Source organism: Myotis lucifugus, unplaced genomic scaffold (genome assembly GCF_000147115.1).
Source record: "Myotis lucifugus unplaced genomic scaffold, Myoluc2.0 scaffold_60, whole genome shotgun sequence".
NCBI lineage: Eukaryota > Metazoa > Chordata > Mammalia > Chiroptera > Vespertilionidae > Myotis > Myotis lucifugus.
The window spans coordinates 6,057,822-6,085,116 of record NW_005871108.1 but is presented as its reverse complement, the minus strand read 5'-3'; the positions used below and the strand labels follow the sequence as shown (position 1 = coordinate 6,085,116).

Sequence of the window (27,295 nt, the reverse complement as noted above, 5' to 3'; positions counted from 1 at the left end):
GTCGGGAGGGGCTGGGCTGGGCCGAGTGGGGCGGGCTGCCGGTTTTACAAGGCAGAAGAATGTGCGCGCTGTGGGGCGGGGCCTGGGCAGCCAATCCGGCCCTTATTTGGCCTCCGCCCTTGGGCTGGAAGGCGGGGGCGCTACTGGTGATCCTCACCCCCCTTCATTGGAGATGGGGGAGGAGATGGGGTGAGTGCCCCCCTCTCGTCCCCGCAGCCTGCGGAGGGGGATTTAGCTGGGCCGTCCCCTCTCCAGCGAGGCCAGCAAGCATCCAGGGACCTCCAGTTCTCAGACCCTCCCCCCAGCTTTCCCCCAAGGCCCCACTGCCCGGCGCCATCCCCAGGGAAGGCCTTCCTTCCGCCAGACCAAGTGGGGCTGTTTTCCAGGCCCAGAGAAGAGGCGCCTCAGAGAGGAGCGCCGTCCTCAGGCAGAGGGCCACCAGTCAGGCCCTTGCGGGGAGGGGCGCAGTTGGGGGTTAGGCAGGACTAACCTCCTGTACAATGGAGGGTGGCGATGAGGCTGCAGTGGCAGAGTGGCCGAAAGAGTCCTGTACCCTGTCCAGCCCTGACCAGTGTGCTCAGTGGTTATAGTGTCAGCCTGCCCACCGAAGGGCCGCAGGTTCAAGTCCTGGTCAAGGGCACGGACCTCCCTTGTGGGTTCGCTCTCCACTCCTCTAAGGGTTCGTGCGGGAGGCAACCAGTCAAGGTGTCTCTCAAACATTGACGTTTCTCTCCTGCATGCCCCACACTGGGGATCAAGCTCAAATCTGGGCATGTGCCCTGACTGACTGGTAATCAAACCCGATGACCTCTTGGTGCACGGGTTGATGCTCAACCACTGAGCCACACGGGCTAGGCTCACTAATTGCGTCCTGACCATGGGTCAAACCCATAGCCTTGGCATATCGGGATGGTGACCTAACCAACTGAGCTACCTGCCCAGGGCTGTTCATTTTGTTTTTTTTAGATTCCATATATAAGTGAAATCATCTGGCATTCGTCTTTCTCTGTCTGACTTATTTCACTTAACATAATACTCTCTAGGCCAGTGATGGCGAACCTATGACACACGTGTCAGAGGTGACACGTGAACTCATTTTTTTAGTTGATTTTTCTTTGTTAAATGGCATTTAAATATATAAAATAAATATCAAAAATATAAGTCATTGTTTTACTATGGTTGCAAAGATCAAAAAATTTCTATATGTGACACGGCACCAGAGTTAAGTTAGGGTTTTTCAAAATGCTGACACGCCGAGCTCAAAAGGTTCGCCATCACTGCTCTAGGCCCATCCATGTTGTTGCAAATTGCAATATTTCATTCTTTCTTATGGCTGAGTCATATTCCATTGTATATACCATTTCTTTATCCATTCATCTATGGATGGACACTGAGGTTGCTTCCTTGTCTTTCTATTGTAAATAATACTGCAGTAAACATAGGGATGTATATATGTCTTTTTGATTTAGTGTTTTGGGTTTCTTTGGATAAATACCCAGAAGTGGAGTTGTTGGGTCCTTCTTTGTCTCTTGTTACAGCCTTTGTTTTACGGTCTTCTTGTCTGGTATAAGTATTGCTACTCCAGCTTCTTTGTTTTTCTGTTTCCATTTTCATGAACTGTCTTTCTCTATCCCTTTACTCTCAGTCTGTGTGTGTCTTTCAGTCTGAAGTGAGTCTCTTGTAAACAGCATAGGTAAGGGTCTTGTTTTGTTATCCATACAGTCACTGTATGCCTTTTGATTGGAACATTTAGTCCATTTGCATTTAAAATGATTGTTGATACATATATGTTTATGGCCATTTTGTTCATATTTTTATTTTGAGAGCATGTTTATTAAAGCTGGGAACAGTGAAGCAAGGAAGGACTCAAATAGAAGAAACAACAGAAGAGAGAGCCTACATGGGACTGCTTTGGCTCAGTAAGAAGTCAGAAAAAAGCCGGAACCGGTTTGGCTCGGTGGATAGAGCATCGGCCTGCGGACTGAAGGGTCCCAGGTTCGATTCCGGTCAAGGGCATGTACCTGGGTTGCGGGCACATCCCCAGTGGGGGATGTGCGGGAGGCAGCTGATCGATGTTTCTCTCTCATCGATGTTTCTGGCTCTCTATCTCTCTCCCTTCCTCTCTGTGAAAAATCAATAAAATATATTTAAAAAAAAAAAAAAAAAAAAAAAAAAAAAAAAAAGAAGTCAGAAAAAAAGTGGGACTTGGAGACAGACTCAGGAGGTTAGCCTGGGATGAGCTGGGGTTAGGCTGGTTGCAAATCTTATAGGATCCCTTAGAGCAGTGGTTCTCAACCTTCCTAATGCCGCGACCCTTTAATACAGTTCCTCATGTTGTGGTGACCCCCAACCATAAAATTATTTTCGTTGCTACTTCATAACTGTAATTTTGTTACTGTTATAAATCGTAATGTAAATATCTGATATGCAGGATATATTTTCATTGTTACAAATTGAACATAATTAAAGCATAGTGATTAATCACAAAAATAATATGTAATTATATATGTGTTTTCCGATGGTCTTAGGTGACCCCTGTGAAAGGGTCGTTCCCCCCCCCCCCCCCCCGCAAAGGGGTCACGACCCACAGGTTGGCAACCCACAGGTTGAGAACCGCTGCCTTAGAGTTTAGGAGATGCATGACTGAGAGGGAAGAAGAGGGGGAAGGGAAAGGCTTGGGCTTACTCCTGGGAGGGTGAGTTCATGCCTCTTTTACTTCTTTTTAAGGGAGACCCTTTAACGTTTCTTGTAATACTGCTTTGGTGGTGATGAACTCCTTTAGCTTTTTGTTGTCTGGGAAGTTCTTTGTCCTGAATGATAGTTTTTGTGGGTAGAATAATCATGGTTCTAGGTCCTTGCTTTGCATCATTTTGAATATTTCTTTTCTTTTTTAAATAAAGGGACATAGCAAATCCTGAGGTGGGGGAGAGGGAGTGAATTTTAAAATGTGTGTTTTTTTAAATTGATTTTTTTTAGAGAGAAGAAGGGGGAGAGAGAGAGAGAGAGAGAGAGAGAGAGAGAGAGAGAGAGAGAGAAAGAGAAAGAAACATTGATGAGAGAGAACCATTGATTGGTTGCCTCCTGCACGCTCTCTACTGGGGCTCAAGCCTGCAATCTGTGGATGTGCCCTGACCAGGGAATTGAACTGGTGACCTCTCAGTGCATGGGACGACACTCAACCAACTGAGCCACACCAGCCAGGGCACTTTGATATTATTTGCCAGTACCTCTGGCCTGCAAAGTTTCTGCTGACAGTCTTATGGGAGCTCCCTTGTAGGTAAATAATTGCTTTTCTCTTGCTGCTTTTAAGATTCTTTGTCTTTAACCCTTGGCATTTTAATTATGATGTGTTTTGGTGTGGGCCTTTTTGGATTCCTCCTGTTCGGACCCTCTGCACTTCCTGGACTTGTATGTCTATTTTGTTTCCCAGATTATGGAAGTTTTCTGCCATTATTTTTTCAAATAGGTTTTCAATTTCTTGCTCTCTCTCTTCTCCTTCCAGCACTCCCATGATGTGAATGTTGGTAGGTTTGAAGTTGTACCAGAGGCTCCTTATACATCCTCATTTTTCTGGAATCTTTTTTCTTTTTGCTTTTCTGTTGTTGTTTTTTTTCTTCCTGCTTCCTTAGCTTCCATATCACTGATTTAATTCTCTGCTTTATCTACTCCACTCTTGATTTCCTGTAATATATTCTTCATTTCAGTTACTGTATCCTTAATGTCTGACTGGTTCTTTTTTATGGTTTCCATGTCCTTTTTTTATGCTATTGAAGTTCACAGTGAGTTCCTTGAGCATCCTTATAACCACTGTTTTGAATTCTGTACCTGGTAATTTTAATTAAAAATATTTTTTTGGCTCTAGCCAGTTTGGCTCAGTGAATAGAATGTTGGCCTGCGGACTGAAGGGTCCTGGGTTCGATTCAGGTCAAGGGTACATGCTTGGGTTGCCGGCCCAATCCCCAGTAGGGGATGTGCAGGAGGTAGCCAGTCTGTGATTCTCTCTTATCATTGATGTTTCTCCCTCTCTTTCCTTCTCTGAAATCAATAAAGATATATTTTAAAAAATCCTTTACCCATTAAAAAAATTATTTTTTGTTAATCTTCACCTGAGGATATTTTTCCCATTGATTTTTTAGAGAGTGCAAGGGAGGGAGGGAGAGAGGAAAGGAGAGAGAGAGAGATGAGAGAGAGATTCATTGATTGGTTGCCTCCTGCGTATGCCCTGACTGGGGCCAGGGATTCAACCTGCAACCCAGGTACGTGCCCTGGACTGGGAGTTGAACCTGCGACTTTTCAATGGTTACTGCGGTGCTGTAACCATTGAAAACACCAGCCAGGGCTGTATCTGGTAATTTGCTTGACTTTATTTCTTTTTTTTTTACTTTATTTTTTTAAATTAAATCTTTATTGTTCAGATTATTACAGTTGTTCCTCCCCCCCCCAAAGCTCCCCTCCACCCGGTTCCATCCCACCCTCTGCCCTTACCCCCACCCCCCCACTGTCCTCAAACATAGGTGTACAATTTTTGTCCAGTCTCTTCCCGCACCCCCACACCCCTTTCCACCCCCCCCTGAGAATAGTCCAATCCCTTTCTATGCCCCTGATTCTATTATATTCACCAGTTTATTCTGTTCATCAGATTATTTATTCACTTGATTTTTAGATTCACTTGTTGATGGATGTGTATTTGTTGTTCATAATTTGTACCTTTACCTTTTTCTTCTTCTTACTCTTCTTAAAGGATACCTTCCAGCATTTCATATAATACTAGTTTGGTGGTGATGAACTCCTTTAGCTTTTTCTTATCTGTGAAGCTCTTTATCTGACCTTCAATTCTGAAAGATAGCTTTGCTGGGTAAAGTAATCTAGGTTGTAGGTTCTTGCTATTCATCACTTTGAATATTTCTTGCCACTCCCTTCTGGCCTGCATAGTTTCTGTTGAGAAATCAGCTGACAGTCGTATGGGTACTCCCTTGTAGGTAACTGACTTTTTTCTCTTGCTGCTTTTAAGATTCTCTCTTTGTCTTTTGCTCTTGGCATTTTAATTATGATGTGTCTTGGTGTGGTCCTCTTTGGATTCCTTTTGTTTGGGGTTCTCTTAGCTTCCTGGACTTGTAAGTCTATTTCTTTCACCAGGTAGGGGAAGTTTGCTGTCATTATTTCTTCAAATAGGTTTTCAATATCTTGCTCTCTCTCTTCTTCTGGCACCCCTATAATTCGGATGTTGGTAGGCTTGAAGTTGTCCCCGAGGCTCCTTACACTATCTTCATATTTTTGGATTATTTTTTTCTTTTTGCTTTTCCGGTTGGGTGTTCTTTGCTTCTTCGTATTTCAAATCTTTGACTTGATTCTTGCGATCCTCTAGTCTGCTGTTGGAACTCTGTATAATGTTCTTTATTTCAGTCAGTGTATGCTTAATTTCTAGTTGGTCCTTGTTCATATTCTTGAGGGTCTCACTAGACTTCTTGAGAGTCTTACTCAATTTATCGGCAGTTTCTAGAAAATTCCTGAAAAACCTTAAAACTGGTTTTGAACTCTATATCCAGTAGTTTGCTTTCCTCCATTTCTGTCATTTGTTTTTCTTTTTCTCTTTTTTTTAAAATTAAATCTTTATTGTTCAGATTACATTTGTTCCTCTTTTTCCCCCCCCCAACTCCCCTCCTCCCAGTTCCCGCCCCACCCTCCGCCCTCACTCCCCACCCACTGTCCTCATCCATAGGTGCACGATTTTTGTCCAGTCTCTTCCCGCATCTCCCACTCCCCTTTCCCCCCCAAGAATAGTCAGTCCATTCCCTTTCTATGTCCCTGATTCATTATAATCACCAGTTCATTCTGTACATCAGATTATTTATTCACTTGATTCTTAGATTCACTTGTTGATAGATGCATGTTTGTCGTTCATAATTTGTATCTTTACCTTTTTCTTCTTCCTCTTCTTAAAGGATACCTTTCAGCATTTCATATAATACTGGTTTGGTGGTGATGAACTCCTTTAGCTTTTCCTTATCTGTGAAGCTCTTTATCTGACCTTCAATTCTGAATGATAGCTTTGCTGGATAAAGTAATCTTGGTTGTAGGTTCTTGCTATTCATCACTTTGAATATTTCTTGCCATTCCCTTCTGGCCTGCAAAGTTTCTGTTGAGAAATCAGCTGACAGTCGTATGGGTACTCCCTTGTAGGTAACTGACTTTTTTCTCTTGCTGCTTTTAAGATTCTCTCTTTGTCTTTTGCTCTTGGCATTTTAATTATGATGTGTCTTGGTGTGGTCCTCTTTGGATTCCTTTTGTTTGGGGTTCTCTTAGCTTCCTGGACTTGTAAGTCTATTTCTTTCACCAGGTAGGGGAAGTTTGCTGTCATTATTTCTTCAAATAGGTTTTCAATATCTTGCTGTCTCTCATCTTCTGGTACCCCTATAATTCTGATGTTGGTGCGTTTGAAACTGTCCCAGAGGCTCCTTACACTATCTTTGTATTTTCGGATTCTTTTTTCATTTTGCTTTTCTGGTTGGGTGTTTTTTGCTTCTTCGCATTTCAAATCTTTGACTTGATTCTTGCGCTCCTCTGGTCTGCTGTTGGGTGTCTGTATAATATTCTTTATTTCAGTCAGTGAATGCTTAATTTCTAGTTGGTTCTTTATCACAACATCGAGGGTCTCATTAGTTTTCTTGAGGCTCTCATCAAGTTTATCGGCAGTTTCTAGCAAATTATTGAAAGCCCTCAAAAGTGCGTTTTTTAGCTCTATATCCTCCATTTCTGTCATGTTTTTTTGTCTCCGCATTTTTTATGCTTTCTTGGTGCACCCCCTTGTGGTCTTTGTGCGCAGTCTTGTTGTAGTTAAGCCTTAATTGTTGTCGGCAATACTAGGGGTGAATTGACTTCCGGGCTAACTGGCTATGAGAGTCAGCTGTGTCTGCAGTGGGAGAACTTCTGTGCTGAATCTCTAGGGCGGTGCTAATCTAGCCTTTGCCTGAGGCTATCCGGCAAATGCTTCTGTGCAGGGCTTGGGCGGGGCGGGTCCCAGGGGATCTACAGGGCGGGGGAGGGAGCAGTTATGGCTGCTCTCAGTTCCGTCCCCAGCGGCTCTGCAACCGCTGCAAACCTCGGAGAGAAAGCTGCCTTCCCGCTTCTCCCGCTTCTCCCGTTTGAGTCTGGGTCCCTAGAGACTCGCCCGGATCTGGAGCTCAGAGTCTGAAACTCCCTCCCGATTGAAACCAACAACCGCGCCCTCCGCCGCCGGCCCGCTCCACGCGCACCTCCGCACCTTAGTATTTCACCTCTGCACTGCGCCTCCTCTGAGTCCCGGTATGGATTTCTCTTTACTTCTAGTTGTAGAGTCTCTCCTCAGCCAGCCTTCCTGTGGTTCTGGGTGATGTCCGTTCCGTCTTTTAGTTGTATTTTTGAATTGGTTGTTCGAGGCGGCAAACTCCGGCGTTAACCTATGCCGCCATCTTGGTTCCTCCGGAAATCTATTTCTGTCATTTGTGACCTGTTTCTTTGTCTCCGCATTTTTTATGCTTCCCTGTGTTGATAGAGTGGCTTTCTGTGCTAGGTGTCCTATTGGGCCCAGTGGCTCAGCCTTCCCAATTACCTGAGGTAGACGCTCTTGGTGCACCCCATTGTGGGCTTTGTGCACAGTCTTGTTGTAGTTAAACCTTGATTGTTGTAGGTATCACTGGGAGGAATTGACCTCCAGGCCAATTGGCTATGAGAATCAGCTGTGTCTACAGTGGGAGAACTTCTGAGCTGGAGACACCACTATGGGGCAAGACTTGCTTCAGTGGGGCTTTGGTGCTCACTGAGTCTGCCCCCTGAGTGTGTCCCTTATGGATCTGAGGAGTTGTAATCTGGATGGTCCCACTCTGACCACTGGGTACACTGGCTCTTGGATCTCTAAGGAGGTGCTAATTTAGCCTCTGCCGGAGGCTACCCAGCAGGAGGTATGGAGAGATCTGCAGATTCCTCTTTGTTTGGGATTTGGAGGTGCCCAGATGAGGCCCAGCTGTGAAGCAATGCAAACTGCTGTGGGGCCTTGGGCCTTCTTTTGGATGATCTGGGTCTCTCTGACCCAGCTGCAGTTTGTTAGGTAATTTTAGATTGCAAAGGGCCAGGTCATTCATATGCAAAAGCCTCTGCACACAGCTTGGGTGGGGCGGGGTCTCAGGGAATCAACAGGGTGGAGCAAACAGCTATGGCTGATCCTCAGCCCTGCCCTAAGAGGTCCCAGGTGTCAGTGGCCCATTGTAAGTGCTGAAAGCCCCTCTGAGAGAAAGCTGCCCTTGAGTTCTGCCCACTGCCAGACAGTCCAGTTTCTCCCTGTATGGGTCTGGGTCCCCAGAGACTTACCCGGAACTGGAGTCAGGGCCATTGGGAGCTTGTGTCTCCCTCCCAAGTGAAAAAGACAACCTCGTCCTCAGTTGCCAGCCCTTTCCACGTGTGCCTCCATACCTCTGCACTTTACTTCCGCACCTCCTCTGAATCTCAATGTGCTTTTCTCTTTCCTTCTAGTTGTAGAATTTCCACTCAGTCAGCCTTCCTGTGGTTCTGGATGATGTCCGTTTTGTCTTTTAGTTGTATTTTTGAAGTGGTTGTGCGAGGCAGCAATTTTAGGTGTTTACCTATGCCGCCATCTTGGTTTCTCCTGTTCATATTTTTTTATCTTTACCTTTTTCCTCTTCTTCCTCTTGTTAAAGAATACTCTTAAGCATTTCATATAATACTGGTTTGGTGGTGATGAACTCCTTTAGCTTTTTCTTATCTGTGAAGCTCTTTATCTGACCTCTAGTTCTAAATGATAGCTTTGCTGGGTAGAGTATTCTTGGTTGTAGGTTCTTGCTATTCATCCCTTTGAATATTTCTTGCCACTCCCTTCTGGCCTGCATAGTTTCTGTTAAGAAATCAGCTGATAGTCATATGGGTAACTACCTTGTAGGTAACTAACTTTTTTTCCTGCTGCTTTTAAGATTCTCTTTTTGTCTTTTGACCTTGGCATTTTAATTATGATGTGTCTTGGTGTGGTCCTCTTTGGATTCCTTTTGTTTGGGGTTCTCTGTGCTTCCTGGACTTGTAAGTGTATTTCTTTCACTAGGTAGGGGAAGTTTTCTGTCATTATTTCTTCAAATAGGTTTTCACTATCTTGCTCTCTCTCTTCTTCTGGCACCCCCATAATTCGGATGTTAGTAGGCTTGAAGTTGTCCCCGAGGCTCCTTACACTATCTTCGTATTTTTGGATTCTTTTTTCTTTTTGCTCTTCTGGTTGGCTGTTTTTTGCTTCCTCGTATTTAAAATCATTGACTTGATTCTTGGGATCCTCTAGTCTACTGCTGAATCCCTGTATATTATTCTTTATTTCAGTTAGTGTATGCTTAATTTCTGACTGGCCCTTTTCCATTTTTTTGGCATTCTCACTAAGATCCTTGAAGGTCTCACTAAGTTTCTTGGAGGTTTCTAGAAGATTTTTGAGTAACCTTATAACTGTGGTTTTGAACTCTATGTCCAGTATTTTGCTTTCTTCCATTTCTTTCATCTGTGACATGTTTCTTTTTCTCCAATTTTGGCTGCTTCCCTGTGTTTGTTTCTATGTATTGGGTAGCTGCTAAGTCTCCTTGAGTTGATAGAGTGGCCTTGTGTAGTAGGTGTCCTATAGGGCCCAGTGGCTCAGCCTCCCCAATCACCTGAGGTGGACACTCTTGGTGCACCCCTTTGTGGGCTGTGTGCACAGTCTTGTAGCTGAGCCTTGATTGCTGTTGGTATCACTGGGAGAAATTGACCTCCAGGCTAACTGGCTGTGGGGACCAGCTGTGACTACAGTGGGAGAGCTGCTGTGCAGGAGACACCCTTATGGAGCAGGACTTGCTTCAGTGGGGCTTTGGTGCTCACTGAGTCTGCCCCTTGAGTGTGTCACTTATGGATGTGAAGAGTTGTAATCTGGTATGGTCTCACACTGATCACTGGGTACACTGGCTCTTGGATCTCCAAGGAGGTGCAAAATGAGCCACTGCCTAGGGCCACCCAGCAGGAGCTACAGAGAGATCTGCAGATTTTTCCTCTTTGTATCAGATTTGGAAGTGCCCAGACAAGGCCCAGCTGTTCAGAAAGGCAGGATGGTGTTGGTGCCGGCCTTTTATTGATAGCTTTGGGGCTCCCTGACCCAGCTGTCGCTTGGTTGATAGGGTTTAGGCTGAGAAAGGACAGGCCATTCATATGCAAAAGCCACTGTGCACAGCTTGAGTGGGGTTGTAAATTGGGTGGGTGTGGGGTCTCAGGGAATCTCCAGGGCAGAGCAAACAGAAATGTCTGCTAGTCAGCCCTGCACCCAGGAGGTCCCAGCACAGGAACAATGACTGCTGGGAGCACCTCCGTCTGGAAGAAAGCCGGCCCTTCATTCCTGCCCTGATGCCAGACAGTCCAGTTTCTCCCGTACCTGTCTGGGTCCCCCAGAGCCTTGTCTGACACTGGAGCTCAGAACAAGTGGGAGCTTGTAAATTCAGTTCGCGGTGCCGCCTTTTAAGAGGAGCATCTGGGTCTCTAGCAGCCTGTGTATCACTCAGCTCCAATTCGCACATGTTTTTACAGTCTGTAGTTCTTACTGCCTGTAGGGTGTTCTTTCCCCAGCTCTGGAACCCTGGGCTGGGAGTCTGGTGTGGAGCTGGGACTCCTCGCTCCTCCAGGCAGCCTCCAAAGAGGTGATCTCCCTTCCGATTAAAAAAGCGGCACACCCGGGTGCTGGACCAGCCCATTCTGTGCCTCCGCACCTCCTACCAGTCTCAGTGTGCTTTCTTCTATACCTCCCTAATTGTAGTACTTCCACTTAGCCAGTTTTCCCTCAGTTCTGGATGATAGTTGTTCTGTATTTTAGTTGTAATTTTGATGCATTAGAGCAGGGGTCCTCAAACTTTTTAAACAGGGGGCCAGTTCACTGTCCCTCAGACCGTTGGAGGGCCGGACTATAGTTTAAAAAAAAACTATGAGCAAATTCCTATGCACACTGCACATATCTTATTTTGAAGTAAAAAAACAAAACGGGAACAAATACAATATTTGTATTTGCATGTGGCCCGCGGGCCGTAGTTTGAGGACCCCTGCATTAGAGGGTGATGAAGGAACTGTGGTCATGTAGGGATGTCCCTGTTCTTAGGAGCTCCGTGGTATTTGTATAGGGGTGAAGGAGTGTGGCGGATGCAGCTTACTTTCAAATGGATGCAAGAAAACTGTGTGTATGTACCTGAGAGGGATGATGCAACTATGGCAAAATGTTGACAATTGGTGATTTTGGGTAAAGGACATGGTGTGGTGTTCATTATACTATTCTTTCAAATCAGGGCAGGGGGTTCCTCCACTGCTGTGCCAGGGGCAGAGTGGGGGTCCAGATTCCGCACATCAGACACTTCCCCCTCCCCACTGGGCTGATACAAGGAGTGCAGGGTCCTTCCCTAAGACCCTGACCAAAACACAAGGCCCTTCCCCTGCTGCAGCAGCAACACTCATGCTCGGAGGGGATAACAGTCCACGCTGGCCCCACAGGCCCGGCATGGGGAGAGCTGTGCGGCCAGCTGGATGGTTGCCCTTAAATCCAGCCTGGCTGTCTCCTGCATTCACTCACACCCTGAGTGTCTGGCTGTGCCCAAGAAACCCCTTCACTTACCCTTTAAGTCACCCCCAGCTACATCTCAGGGTAGGGGTAGGCCCATGAAGGCTCCAGTTCTAGTACATCAGAGCTACCCATGGTCACTGCTCAGCGTCACTAACAGGGTCCAGAGATGAGAGCACGCATTCCGAGCATGAGGGGTCTGGCCCACAGGATTGGGTGAGCTCTGAGAGGCCCCATCGGGGAGGGGTGGCCGCCTGAGTAAAGCTCCTGGGAAGGTCGCTCTGTGCATCCTCTGGGCCTGAGTCACTGGGAGACCAGGTGTCTGCAACCTAGCCTGCCCCAGGCCTTTCTAAAAGGCATGTTCTCACCACAGGGCATCAGAGCCTCCCATCCTTCTGCCTAGAATCCCCGTCCGCAGAAGTTAGTGAACACCCACGTCCTTCCAGCTGACCAGAGTGCTCTTGGCCAGGCAGGTTCGGTGGTGCCATCGTGGGTCCCCACAGCTTGCTACCTGCTGTAGACTTGGATGCAGGTTCAGTGTCTGTCTCCCCACCAGAGTGTGAGCTCTGAATGAACTGCGGGCACTGGGCCTGGTAGAGGAACTCCTCGGGAAGCACGTTCAGTGCACTGTCAGGGTGGAGGCAGCTGTGGGGGCGGGGGTATCGAGTACCCTGTCCCAGGACATATGCAGAGTTGGGTCTGGTTGTTAGTGAGGGCAGCCCATCTTGGTTCCCATACAACAGCTATTATGCATTTATTTCTCAGAGGAAGCCGGTAAGATAGATGCTATACACGTGTCCAGGTGAGGAAATCGAGAACTTGATTTTCTTGCCTAGGATCATGGAGCTGGTGATTGACAGCTGGAATCACGGCCTGTGCCCAGGCCTGCTGTCTTCATGGAGCTGCCGTTTGGGAGGGAGTCTGGCTGTCTTCTGGGGAGCCGCCTTCTCCCAGCCTGGCCCACCCACCACAATAACACCATGAGCCCTTGGTACACGTTACCTCATTTATTCTCACAACATGCCTGTGAGGTAGGGAGGGGCAGGGACTGTCCCCATTTTACAGAGGAGGAAGTTGAGGCACACAGAGGTCAAGTGACTTGCCCAAGGTCACAGACGGTGGCCAAGCTGGGATGGGGCCCCAGAACAGGCCCTCAGTTCACCCAGGGCCCCTGCAGCAAGTGCTGGACACGAGGACGTCTCCAGTGCTGTAGCCTACGCCCGGCGGAGAGCAGCCCTTGTGCACTGAGCTTGCTGCAGGCTGGGCCTCGCCCTCCCCTCCTCCTGCCCTCCCCACCCCTCCCCACAGACCCGGGCCATTGCAGCTCAGGGCTCATGACACCCTGGGAGTGGGGCTAGGGGGCAGGGAGAAAGAAGGGTGGATGGGGTAAAAAAAAAAAAAGAACAGAACAGAAAACTTAGAGGCTGGGCAGGTGGGAGACGGAAAAAAAAAAGGCTGCTTACACACAAAGTATATATTTTTACACACACTTGTACACACACCTAGATATAGTACATGTAAAAATATATGCTATTCACACACCTGCCTCCTGCCAGGTGCCCCAAGAGCCAGCGGTGGCGCTGGTGGGCATGGGTGAGCAGATGGGTGTTTGTTAAATATACACTCTAAGGTCTATGTGCATATGTACACATACTACAGACACAGCCGCCTGCCCCCCCGGGTACTGTACACAGGCTTGGCCAGGGACAGACAAATGGGGTCCCTCTCTCAAGTGTCCTCTGTGAGTCACTGAGCCATACATTTTGCTGGAAGAAGAAGGGCTGGAGAGAAGAAAAAGGCAGGAGTCTGGAATGTGATACTGTAGCTTTTATCTCATTTCCCTCCCAAAGACTTAAACCCTCCTCATCTTTTCAGGGAGATGCATCGCCTGCTTGAGGGCTGGCAGATCACAGGGTGGGGGTTGCTTCTGCTGAGAGGAACCTACATCTGTGTGTGTGCACATGTGTGACTGTGTGTGAGCACTTGGTGGGGAGGGAACGTGTGTCCATCTCTCTGTCCTCTGGGCTCTCCCCCGCAAAGAGGGCTGAGACCCAGAAAGCCACCAGCCGGGATGGTGACCCCTGTGTGAGCTCTGAAGGGAAAGAAACGTAAGAATGAAAACTCCGAGGTCAGCGTGAGGGTAGCTGGGAAAGGAAGGACATGGCAGGTGCCCAAGGCTGCCCTTGGACTGTCGTCTTGTAAACAAGCTCGTTTAAGTTCTCATTAGACAGAACAAGTAAAAAGACTGCAACCTGCAGGCTGGGCCGGGCGTTGCTGAAGTCCCTCCATCTAGTCCACCACGGCCAGCAAGAGGAAAGAAAGTTTTATAGTTTTGTGTTTTTGTTGACTTTTTTTGTGTGTGAAGTCTTCATAACCTAAAGCTGGGAGGGACCCAAAAAAGCCAAATTGTGAGCCCTTGTATGCATCAATTTGAAAGTTGGCTCAGGGTCTCTAGATAGAATAACCATACTAAAGGTTGAGAAAATTTTTGTTCCATTCGTATTTAGTTTGTGTGGTTTTTTTTTAAAATGACTGAAACTTGTTGGCTTCCTGCTTCCTGGTCTCAGAGCCGGGTCTGGGCCTCAGGGACGTAGATCTCGATGCTGTCCGCACTCTCTGTGGCCGAGTTCTGCCTCACGGAAGCTGCCCGCTTGGCGGCCAGGAGTCTCTTGCGCGCCTCCTGACGCTGCTTGTCCCCGGTGTCAGAGGCCTTGTCGCGGCTCACTGCCGGCTTGGATTTGGCTGGCTTCTTTGGGACCGGAGGGGGTGGTTTCTTTTCTTCCTTTAGTGAGACAGTGAGGAGGGAAGAGAAATAAAATAAAGGTGCCACCTTTGGTGTGGCACTACCACTCCCTATATGCTGGCAGCTGTAGTCTCCACCCCAGCCTCCCCGCATCGGGCACAAGCAACACACATTTGGAATCAGGAAGCCACAAGAAGCAATGATAGTGGGAATAGCACAGGCATAGGAGCAAAAAGCAAGCTTAGAATCCTAGAATGTTCCAGCAGGAAGGGATAGACAGGTGACCTTTTCCACCCCTGCTCTGAACCATTGGATCCTGAGACTCAGGCAGGAATTATCTGAGTCACAGCCAGAGATGGGATTAAATTCAGGGCCTCCAACTCTCAGGCCACATGCTATTCTAGGGGATCAGAACTTACAAGGCCCACAGTCCAGTCACCATAGGGTCACTGGTTCTGCTGTTTTACAGAAGAACCTGGGCCTCAGGGAAGAGCTGGCTCTGGTATACTCCTGCGTAGCCCCAGGAGAAGGACCTTTTTTCTGCCTCTGGAGTTTCAACAGCCTATTCTAGTGTTCAAGGCTGTGGGCACATCTCCAAGGAGCCCCATTTTCTGAACATGCAGTGGCATACTTCAGAGGGCAGCCTCACTACACAGAGAGAGCAGCATGCTGGACGAGTGCTGAGCATGGACCCCACGCATGGATGGACGTGAGCCCCCAGCTCAAAGACGACACATGGAGAAGGGAGCCAAGCAGCACTGACCGATGTGGGCAGCGTTATTGCCGACCAGGAATTTGTCCCTGGACTTCCCCTCCGTACTGCTCCATGCTCACCTTCCTCTTCTCGGGCGTCTCCACCAGCTGCCAGCTGTTGGCCTTGAGATGGTAGAGTTCATCAAACTTCATGCTGATGTCCTCGATGGAGAGCTGTAGCAGGTCCCAGAACCCTGCCAGGTCCTGGGCTGTTGGACGTGGGTTGGCGTCAGGGTTCTGTGGGGCAGAGCGTTATCAGTGGGACAAGCAAGGCAGAGACATGTCCTGCACCCCAGCCACGGTTGGGGTCTCTTGGGGCCTAGTTTTGCTCTCCTATTCCCAGGGTCAGTATCTGCATGAGTGAATTAAGGTAGTTCTTTGTTAAGGGCCGTTAGTAAACACTCTGGCTTAATTTGGCTTAGTTTACGTCAGCTGAAATTAAGTGCGAGGGCAAAGCCACGCCCTGAAGGCAGAACCTAGTCAAGAGATTGGACACCACTCAGTCTTACTCTCCAGCCCAGTGGTAAGGGGATGGATCTCATGATGTCGAAGGCCCACCCAGATGTGATGTAACTTCCTGTAATTCGAGTATATAATAAACAGCTTGCACTCTCTGTGTCTGTCCCTCCATCAGAGGGCAGGCTCTCTCTGTGTCTCAAGTCAGAGGGCAGACATCACACGCAGCCCAAGCTTTTAATCTAATTTTATGCCTGTCTTTCATTATTGTTTAATCCTGAAAGTGCCTCCTAACTTGTACAAGCAGGTTCACGTCTCCCCCTCCGTGCGAGACGCGGAGAAGAGACCAAAGCCCCAGTGCGCCCGGCATAGTTCCTGGTCACTACCAGCCCTGATGGTGGAGATCTTTGGGAGAAAGAGCAAGTCCTATCATGAGAGTAGGCTCTGCACATACATGGGAGACTGAGGCCTTTGCCACCACGGTAGGGCTGCAGTGAGGAAGGCCTTCCTGCCCCTAATGCATGCCAGGCCAACAACAGTTCTCATTTTACAGGGAGAAAACAGAAGTTCCGGGCATGGTCTCACAGTCAGGTGGGGAGAAGCCAGGATCCCTCCCATCATTTTGTTCTCTGACAACATGTTGCTCATCATGACTGTCCAAGCCAAACCGCTACAGGTCCTGGAGACGAACTCTGACATTGCCCTCTACCTCTAGGAGTACAGCCCCTTTGGCGAGTTGGAGAGAGGTTTTTACACTCCCAGCAGGAAGGGGTGAGGGAGAGGGAAACCCATCAAGCCTAGTGGTGATATTTTAAAATTTCTTACCTTGACTGTTTTCTTAGATGTAGAATATGCCTAATATAAATAAATCAATGCTAACTGAACTTTAACTTTCATTGGCTATTTTTATATCAGTTTTCTGTTTCAAAAGGTTTAGCGATCTGAAAAGACCACTCCTGGCCCCTTTCTTGTGCTAGGCATTGTCATCACCTTTCTATTGCCACAAGGAGGTCACAGAGGCTCAGAGGGGTTAATTCAGCTGAGGGAGCTGGCAGGCTGCCAAAGGCTAGAAGCCCTGCTGTGGAGTAAGAAAAAATCACACTCACCAAGTTTTGCTCACAGAGGCCCCGGAACTGCTGGAATTTCTGGGACATCAGCAGCTGGGCACTGCCCACAGCACTGAGGACTTTTCCTAAGACTGAGAAAGAGAAGGTGGAATAGACCGACTGAGCCAAGCACAGGTTTCCTGGGTGGAAGGCAGGACAGGGTCATAGCTTCCATCTCCCTGCCCCATCTTGCGATACCAGTCATTATTAAGTGACTAGAGGCCCAATGCATGAAATTCGTGCAAGGGGCTCTGCCCTCGCAGCCGAGGCGGCTTGCCTCGGCCTTCACAGCCCCAGCTTCGCCTGGAAGGTCGTCTGGTCTAATTAGCATATTACGCTTTTATTATTATAGATGGCAGTTGGTCTTTGTGAAAAATGCAAACAATACATAAAAATGAACTCCATTTTATGGCAATAAATTTGAAAACAGTTTAAGTGGAAAATTTTTCCAGAAAAATGTAAATTACTCTCATAGACTCAAGAAGAAATAGAAAATCTGATTAGGTAAATAACTGTTTTTAAAAAGTGAAGCAAAAAAACACAAACAGTGAAGCGGAACTTAATCTTTCCAGAAAAAGAAACCAGGCCTATGTAGTTTTACAGATGAGGTTTTTTTGTTGTTTTTTAAAAATATATTTTTATTGATTTCAGAGAGGAAGGGAGAGGGACATAGAAACATTAATGATGAGAGAGAATCATTGATCGGCTGCCTCCTGCACGCCCCCTACTGGGGATCGAGCCCACAACTCAGGCAAGTGCCCTTGATCGGTATCGAACCTGGGACCCTTCAGTCTGTAGTCTGACGCTCTATCCACTGAGCCAAACTGGCTAGGGCTACAGATGAGGTTTTACAAAACCTTCAAGGAACAGATAATCCCCGTCTTATATTCAAACTCTTCCAAAGAGTAAGTAAAGATAGAAAATGACACAACTAATTTCAGGAGCCCTGACAGCAGATAGGACATGCCAAGAACAGATCACTTTCATTATGAACATAAATGTAAAAGTCTTAAATAAGATATAAGCAAACAGACTCCCAAAAGAAGAGTTAGCCAGGAATACAAGTTGATCTTTTAGTGTGACTTTAAAGTGGTGGCCTAAAGAAATACTACCTCCCATTCCTCTCAGAAATCCCTGAAAAGCAAAACAGAGTAAACAAGAAGTGGAAATGCAAATCATATCTGATAGAACCTGGAGCACAATGTGAACTGCTGCCACATGACCATGCACTGGTAGCCACACAGGGACAGGTCTTGAGGTTGAAGGTCTCAGATACTGGTAACAGTTTTGAGTTCTCCAAAGTAGCACAGCTTGAGAGGAGAGGCCAATAATCTCTTATTTAAAATGAAAGGGGATGTGGACTGTAGCAGGGCTTTCCTGAACCTGGTTCAGCACCCAGGCAGGGGAGGTCTTTGCATGGTAAGCAGCCCTCCCATAATGAGCTAATGACAAGAGGAACCAACACAGGAGCTAAACAGAGGTATTATAGGAACAGCAAGTGGCAAATGAACATTCACCAGAAAATTGTTGCCAGGGAGTAGATGAAAAATATGACATTTAGTTCTAAGTATGTGAAAACAGTAGTTCAAAGCAGAGATTGAGGTGCTCCCAACAGATGCAAGACAATAGAAAGAGATAAAACATGAGCTCTGGAACTAGGTCATCACAGAAACAAGGGCTACGCTACAAGCAGCACATGAATAAACCCTGCTGAAAACCAGATAGGCCACGGTAAACAATGCAAAACACTCAAACTGCTTGATTAAATGAATAGCTAAGCTGCTGAAAATAAAATGAGTACCCCTCCCCCTTGCCGGAGATAGCAGGATGTGCCTGGCTTGGTCTAAAGTAGAGTGGGAATACAAAAAAAAGTCTTGAATTCCTAACCATAAGACTGCACTTGGGTACCTTATTTTTAAAAATATATATATTTTATTGATTTTTTTACAGAGAGGAAGGGATAGAGAGTTAGAAACATCGATGAGAGAAACGTCGATCAGCTGCTTCCTGCACACTCCCTACTGGGGATGTGCCTGCAACCAAGGTACATGCCCCTTGACCGGAATCGAACCTGGGACCCTTCAATCTGCAGGCCGACGCTCTATCCACAGAGCCAAACCAGTTAGGGCAGGGTACCTTATTTTTTAAGAAATAAAAGTTACATGTATTAAAGAGAAACTATAATGAAGAAAGTAATTGAGAGGCCTGGAAGAGAGAGGGAGAATATCAGCATTCTAAAAGAAGAGAATAGAGAGAATGGAAGAAAAATATTCAAAGAGATCATGATTTAGAATTTTCCAGAAATGGCTGACACCAGTCCTCAGAGTCTGGAATTCAAATGAATCCAAAGCAAATCCACACTTATTTACAGTAAAACCAAAGACAAAGAGGAACTCTTAAAAAGCAGTCAAAGGGAAAGGAAAGATGAACCTTTCCAGTTTTAACCCTGCCCCATTCCAGTTCTCCCTCTGCAACCTTCCCTCAGTGCCCCTGCACTCTTCGGAGGACCATTTCAGATTTCTCCTCACACAGATTTCTCCTAAGCCTCCTCCCACTTTCTCACTCTGCAGTGATGCCCCTCAGCATCAGCAGCACATAGTTGACCTTCTTAAAATCCTCATTCAGTTGGGTTCTAATTGCCTTTTTCCACCTCACCGGTCACTCCTGCTCACTGCTGCAGCCACACTGGCCACCTTCCCTAGGCCTGCAACATTTCCATCATTTGCCCACAATAGGATTCTCTGCCCCTGCAATTACATCTGATCTTCAGATCTCTAAGACCTCTTGCTCCCTTCAGGTTTCTGCTCCAATCACCTTACCAGGGAGGCCTTCTCCGATCTCCCTAAATGAGACAGCAACACTGCTTCGCCCATGCAAGCTCCATGAGGGCAGTACTTTATTTTGTTCACTACTAAACACCAAAAACTAGAACAGTGCCTGGCAGATGGTAGGTATTCAGTAAACTGCTCAATTAATGAAGGTTAGGACCAGAGGAGAGAAGCTACTTCTCCCTACTATTTCACAATGTTCTTAAGTTCTTGCAGTTAGACAAGCTATGCATGAGACACAGTAAGATTAGAGACCCACAAAATTGCCATTTTAACAAACACTATGATCATTTATGATGTGAATCCAAGAGAACTGAGAATTATTCAAAGCTGCTTGACACAAGATCAACGTACAGGGATCAAACATCATTTCTATCTACTAGCAATAACAAATTGGAATACATAAATATTTAAAAACTAGAGGCCTAGTACACGAATTCGTGCACGGGTGGGGTCCCTCGGGGTGGCTGTGGAGATCGGGCCCCAGCTCACGCCCCCAGCCTCGCAGCTCTGCAGCCCTGCCTGGCATCCCGCCTTGGCCTGGCACTGCCCCCTCACCTGCTCCACCATCCCGCCTGCAGGCAATCAATTGGGGCCGGGCCCCCTGCCCAGCTCCCTCGGCACCTGGGAGCTGGGCGGTGACTCCGCCCCCCACAGCTGCTGCTGGTCGCCACCTGTGGGGTGATGGGCCAGGCGATTGGGTCCTGCTCGTACCCGCCTTGGCCTGGCACCGCCCACTCACCGGCTCCACCATCCCGCTGCAGTCCCACTTTCCTTGGGGCCCATCGGGACTGGCAGCGCCTCCACTGCTGCCCACTGCCAGTACCGCTGACACCCGCCATATTCCGCCCCGCCCCCTGGTGGTCAGCGTACATCATAGTGAGCAGTCGAACTCTCGGTCTCCTGGTTGAGCCACTGCCCGAGGGGACAATTTGCATATTAGGCTTTTATTATATAGGATGAGCCCTGGCAGGGTGGCTCAGTTGGCTGTCATCCTGTGCACTAAAAGGTTGCAGTTTCCATTCCTGATCAGGGCTCATATCTAGGTTATGGGTTTGACCCTTGGTTGGGGTGTGGGAGCTAACTTATCAATGTTCCCCCCCCCACCTCTCCCTCTAAAAAAATGAATAAAAAAGTATATCTGTGGATGAAGATTTAAAAAATTTCATTTTACTATCAAAACAAAAACTAAAAGTATTAAGGAATAAATCTAATAAAATATATTAAGACTTTCATAGAGATGTTAATTAAACAAATTTTTCTGAGGAACTTGACATACTAATTCTAAAATTAGTCTTAGATGAGTGAAGATGTAATTTAAGTTTTCTTTTTTGGACAAAAAGAATAAGGAAGGAGGATTCACCTTACTAGATACCAAGTCATGTTACAAAGCTATGGTAACTGTAGTTGTATTAACACAGAAAAGGACAAAAGAGCAGAGGAGCAGAATGGAGCCCAGAAACACACCCCTGCATATGTTAAAATCTGGCAGAGGTTGTGATTGACCTAGCATTACTAACTAGTGAGAAAAGTAGACTTCAATAACTAGTGTTGTGACAGCTGGCTTTCCATATGAAAAAAATAAAATGAGATCCTAGAATGCACAAATACAAATTGCAGATGGATTAAACACCTACATAGAAATAAATAAATAAAACCCCAAACTTTGGCCTGGCCAGTGTGACTCAGTTGAGTGTCGACTTAAGAACCAGGAGGACACAGTTTGATTCTTAGGGCACATGCCCAAGCTGTGGGCTCAATTTCCCGTAGGGGGCGTGCAGGAGGTAGCTGATCAATGATTCTCTCTCATCATTGATGTTTTTATCTCTCTTTTCCTCTCCCTCTCTCTGAAGTCAATAGAAAACAACAACAACAACAAAAAAACTTTGAAACCATGAAAAAAATCTCTATGCTTTTGGAATACAGAAGGTATTCTTAAGAATCAAAGATGCATTCAAGACAGCAAGAAGATATAAGAAATACAAACATATGAACCTAATGACAGACCATCCAAATATATGAAGGAAAAACTGCCAGACTGAAGGGAGAAATAGTTCTACAAGAATAGATACTTAAATACCCCATTCACAATAATGGATAGAACAACTAGATGGAAGATAAGTAAGGGAATAGAAGACTTTAAGCAACACAACAAAGCAACTAGATCTAACAGACGTATACGGAACACTACCCAACAACAATAGAATACATATTCTTCTCAAGTGTACATGGGACATTTCCCAGGCCATAAATTAAGACTCAAAAGATTTTAAAAAAGGTAACAAAGTATCTTCTCTGATCAAATGGGATGAAGTTAGAAATCAATAACAAAAGGAAAACTGGAAAATTCACAAAATTGTGGAAATTAAGCAACACATTTAAGCAACCAATGGATCAAGGAAGAAATCACAAGGGAAATTAGAAAATACTTAGAGAGAAATGAAAATGAAAACACAACATACCAAACCTACATGATACAGCAAAAGTGGTGCTAAGGGGGATAACATATAGCTATTAATGCTTACATTAAAAAAAAAAAAATAGCCCTGTCTGGTTTGGTTCAGTGGATAGAGTGTCAGCCTTCGGACTGATGGGTCCTGGGTTCGATTCCGGTCAAGGGCACATGCCCGGGTTGCGGCTCCATCCCCAGTGGGGGGTGTGCGGGAGGTGGCCGATGGATGATTCTTTCTCATCATTGATGTTCTGCTCTCTCCCTCTCCCTTCTTCTCTGATATCAATAAAAATATATTTAAAAAAAGAAAAAAAAAAGATTTCAAATCAACAACTTAGCCTTACACTTAAGAAACTATAAAAAGAATAAACTAAATCCAAAGGTAGAAGAAGGAATAATAGATAATAAAAATTAGAGCAGAGATAAATGAAATAGAGAATAGAAAATAGGGAAATCAATGAAACCAAAAGTTGTTTCTTCAAAAAGATCAACAAGCCCTAACTGGTTTGGCTCAGTGGATACAGTGTCGGCCTGCGGACTGAAAGGTTCCAGGTTCAAGGGCATTCTGGTCAAGGGCATGTACCTTGGTTGTGGGCACATCCTCAGTAGGAGGTGTGCAGGAGGCAGCTGATCGATGTTTCTAACTCTCTATCCCTCTCCCTTCCTCTCTGTAAAAAAAAAAAAAAAAAAATCAATAAAATATATTTTAAAAAAAAGATCAACAAAACTGACAAACCTTTAGCTAAGCAGACTAAGAGAAAAAGAGAAGATACAAATTACTAACATCAGAAATGAAAGTCAGGATATTACTACCTAGTTTTATATTCAAATGATTGAACATAACATTATTCATAATAGCTTTTATCCTGCCATTAAAGGGTTTTGATCCTGATGCTTAAATAATGACTCTTCATCTTTGACGTTATTACCATATATTACTAACATTAACAGCATATTACCATGACTTTTGTTCTTTTTATTGTTTTATATAGTTAGCTTTTGGAAACTCTAAAATTAAGTTTTATTTTAACTTAAATCATGAAAGTAAAAAACAAGTGGAACCACTAGGCTTACAACAAAAGCAGCAATTTCCTGCTTCTTCCCGTCTTACTCCTGAGTCAATTCCTCACTTTTAAATACGAGTAAATAATCAAAGATCACTGGACATTCCAGAAAAGCCTCTAACCCAAAAGACAAATATAAAAAGAACCCTAAAGGAAATAGAGACAATACAGGGTCAAATGAAAAGTTAAAAATGTTTATGTAAATCATATACGTGTGTGTGTGTGTGTGTGTATCTATATATATAAAAGCCTAAGTGGCCGAAACCAGTTTGGCTCAGTGGATAGAGCGTTGGCCTGCGGACTGAAAGGTCCCAGGTTCGATTCCGGTCAAGGGCATGTACCTGGGTTGCCGGCACATCCCCAGTAGGAGATGTGCAGGAGGCAGCTGGTCGATGTTTCTCTCTCATCGATGTTTCTAACTCTCTATCTCTCTCCCTTCCTCTCTGTAAAAAATCAATAAAATATATTAAAAAAATAAAATAAAATAAAAGTTTAAAAAAAAAAAAAGCCTAAACGACTGAACAACTGGTCAACCAGTTGCTGTGATGCGTACTGACCACCAGGGGGCAGAAGCTCAACGCAGGAGCTGCCCCCTGGTGGTCAGTGCGCTCCCACAGGGGGAGCACCGCTCAGCCAGAAGCCGGGCTCACAGCTGGCGAGTGCAGCGGTGGTGGTGGGAGCTTCTCCCACCTCTGCAACAGCACTAAGGGTGTCCAATTGCCGGCTTAGGTTTGCTCCTCACAGGGAGGGGGCCTGAGCCGTCAGTCGGACATCCCCTGAGGGCTCCTGGACTGCAAGAGGACACAGGCCAGGCTGTGAATTTCATGCACCGGGCCTCTAGTATATACATATATACACATATATATACACATATACTAGTATACATATATATGTATATATGTGTGTGTATGTGTGTGTGTGTGTATATATATATTGCTCTATCCATAAAACAAGGATAAAAATGTTATGAAAAAGGAACAGAATAAGAAAGAGCTCTTATTTAGATGACCATAGTGAATATTTGATGGACAGAGTTTGGAAATAAAGTCAAGAAAAACTCCCAACCTCAATAGATTCCTCTATTCATGCACAGATGATCAACATGATTAGCCATCAGGAAAATGCAAATCAGAACCACAATGAGATACTACTTTATATCCACTCGGATGACTATAATCAAAAATACCAATATTGTTAAGAGTTGGTTAGGATGTGAAGAAATTAGAACCCTCACGTGGGAATGTTAAATGGTATAGCCTCTGTGGATAACAGTTTTGCAGGTTCCTCAAGTTAAATATGGAGTTACCAGCATTTCCACTCCTAGGTATATATCCAAAAGAAATAAAAATATACCTATATAAAACTTATACACAAATGTTCATAGAGCAGCATTATTCATAGTAACCCCAAAATGGAAATAACCCAAATCTTCATCAACAGGTGGCTGTGTAAGTAAAATGTAGTATATCCATAAAATGGAATGTTACTCAGAAATAAGGAATGAAGTACTGACATATGCTACAATATGGATAAACCTTGAAAACATTATGCAAAGCAAAAGAAGCCAGACACAATTACCATGTGTTATAGTTATGGGGTTTCTTTTCAGTGATGGTTGCACAACACTGCCAACACTGAGAGTGTACTAACTGCCACTGAACTGTACACTTTAAAAAAGTGAATTTTATGGCATAGCTCAAGTCGTTATAGTGTGGGGGAAAATAAGTAAAAAGAAAAAGCTTTCTAGAAAGAGAACAAAAAAATAGATATTAGGAGAAATAGATCAGAGACTGAGGATCAATCCAGCAGGTCCAACATGTGAGTGACAGGAATTTCACAGAGAGAAAACAAAACAAATGGGAAGAGAGGAAATTATTTTTTAAAATTAATGAAAGACTATTCTCAGAAATGGAAGACTCGAGTCTCACATTAAAGGGTGTCCCAAATTCACGCAGAAGTTTTGATAGAAAACACAGGTTTATAATTTAACCCGTTATGCTATTCCCATACATAACCCTATACTGTATACTTTATGAATCAATAAAAATTTACAATTTTTAATTATAAACCTGTGTTTTCTATCAAAATTACTTCTTGCGTGAATTTTGGGACACCCTTTAGAAATGCTCTATTTGTTACTGGCACAATAAGTGGACAAAGACCCATTCCATAGCACATCATTGAGCAGTTTCACAAGGTAAATAAAGTGAAGATCCTAATAGCTTCCAAGATAAAAAAAAAATACAAAGGACTAAGAATTGGAATGGCACCAAACTTTTCATTACAAACAATGAAAGCTAACACATTACATACAGCCCTTAAGATTCTGAGGGAAAACTATTTTCTACTTTATTTATATATATATATATATATATATATATAAATTGTATATACATATAAATACATTTATATATAATTTTTATTTATTACTTTCAACTCTACACCCAGCAAACTGTGTGAGGTCTGAATTAAAGACATGGCAGTTTCCAAAAATTTACCTCCAGTTGAAGGTATGCTCTAGTAAGATGAGGGACTGATTGATGCCAAGAAAGCAAAAGAACATGTGGTCCAAAAAGCATGGTGTCCATCATGGGAAAGTGGCCAAGGGCAGTCCCAAGACCAAAAGGGAAGTCACTGGACAGCAGCTAGGCAGCAGGCCCAGAAAGCTACCTGGCTAGATCAGAGCAGAGGATAGGAGAGGACAGCAGGGAAAACAGGAAATCATGTGTGCACATCTGGAGGGTTAGCAGATCTGGTGGAGCATATGAAAAAATTACAAATAAGAGTTTAGAAAATAAAGTATATAAGAAAGATGGGGCAACTATTCATCCTAGGAAAAACAAAATGTGTAAGAAAAGAAAATAGCCCTAGCTGGTTTGGCTCAGTGGATAGAGCGTCGGCCTGCGGACTGAAGGGTCCCAGGTTCGATTCCAGCCAAGGGCACATGCCTGGGTTGTGGGCTCGATCACCAGTGAGGGGCGTGCAGGAGGCAGCCAGTTAATGATTCTCTCTCATCATTGATGTTTCTATCTTTCCCCTCCCTCTTCCTTCCTCTCTGAAATCAATAAAAATATATTAAAAAAAGAAAAAGAAAAGAAACCATAATATATTATTTGGCTCTGCAGTGAACAATATTTACATGCTCTTAGTAAACAGAAATATTGGTTGTTATTTAACCCAAAACTGTGATGTAATATATGGAGGGTAAGACAGGAGGTGGAGGTGACAGAGCTAAATACTCATCTATTATAGCAGGAAATCAATATATAATGATAATGAATTTTAGAGTTGAAATAAAAGGTAATCACATTAAAAGAAGAAATGTGAAGGTAAATACAAACACAGAATATGCAGCTGATGAGGCTGACAGTGGATAAGGCTAAGGCAGGGCAGTGGGTTGGATGGCTTGTTAGCGTTTTAGTGCTCTCACTGATCCTTGTCTCCGTTCCAATTTTTAAAATACTATTGTAAAAAGTAATAGGTAAATACCTCACAACAGTTCCCTGCACACACACAGTGGGAACTGACCCAGCTGATGTGGCTCAACCAAGAGGTCATTGGTTCAATTCCCAGTCAGGACACATGCCCAGCTTGTGGGCTGGACCCCCAGTAGGAGGGCGTGCTGGAGGCAGCCGATCGATGTTTCTCTCTCATCGATGTTTCTAGCTCTCTCTCCCTACCTCTCTTTCTAAAAATCAATACAAACAACTAAGAATGCTAATGCTTTAGTTAAAAAAAAAAAAAAGATAGGAACTGGCCTAGAGGACAGTGAAAACAGTGACTCTGAAGCACTCTTTGAGTCATCAGTCATCAGAGGGTGCTTCTTCAGGCCCCATCCCATCAGGGGTCAGTGAGATGCTGGCTCCGACCCTCTGGATACCTTGCAGACCTGGTCTTCTTGGACTTTCTGCGCAAGGGGCTGGCTGAAGACTGCAGCCTTGGCTGAACCAGGCCAATACAGGTGTGGTTCCTGGCACTGTGGCCTGGAGCTTCCCACAGGAGCCTGCCTCCAAACCACCACTCTCCTATATATTAACCACCTGTGAATTTAGGCTCCCTACATATTTCTAGTTTTCTTGAACTAATTTCTCAGGGGAATATTTAGAAATAGGCATGGTATAGATAGAAACATAAGTGGAAAAGTAGATGACTTCTGTCTCACCGATTCATAGTTCCTTGAACCCTGTTGAGGCCCACAGATCCTTTGTGCTAGGTGCTCAATACAGAGCTGCCGAAGGCATAATTATGGTACAGTAGCACTTTGTTGGGTCCTTTACATGATTGCCACATTCAATCCTCACAATGT

At 45.1% G+C, this 27,295-nt stretch overlaps 1 protein-coding gene across 5 annotated transcripts in view; it reads right to left on the bottom strand.

The window, feature by feature from the left end:
• Nucleotides 1-12,579: 12,579 nt before the first annotated feature.
• The window catches only part of DLGAP4 (DLG associated protein 4), a 74,280-nt gene continuing 59,564 nt past the window's right edge, over nucleotides 12,580-27,295 (bottom strand). For 4 of the 5 annotated variants that reach the window (XM_023754457.1, XM_023754454.1, XM_006089501.3 and 1 more), the window contains 3 exons: nucleotides 16,646-16,737; nucleotides 15,165-15,320; nucleotides 12,580-14,369 (listed from right to left, as the gene is read on the bottom strand). In XM_023754457.1, coding sequence (XP_023610225.1) covers nucleotides 14,151-14,369; nucleotides 15,165-15,320; nucleotides 16,646-16,737 — 467 coding nt within the window. In that variant the 3' untranslated portion in view covers nucleotides 12,580-14,150. Of the gene's footprint in view, nucleotides 14,381-15,164; nucleotides 15,321-16,645; nucleotides 16,738-27,295 lie in introns of all 5 variants that reach the window. The other variant, XM_023754455.1, reaches the window with a different exon arrangement.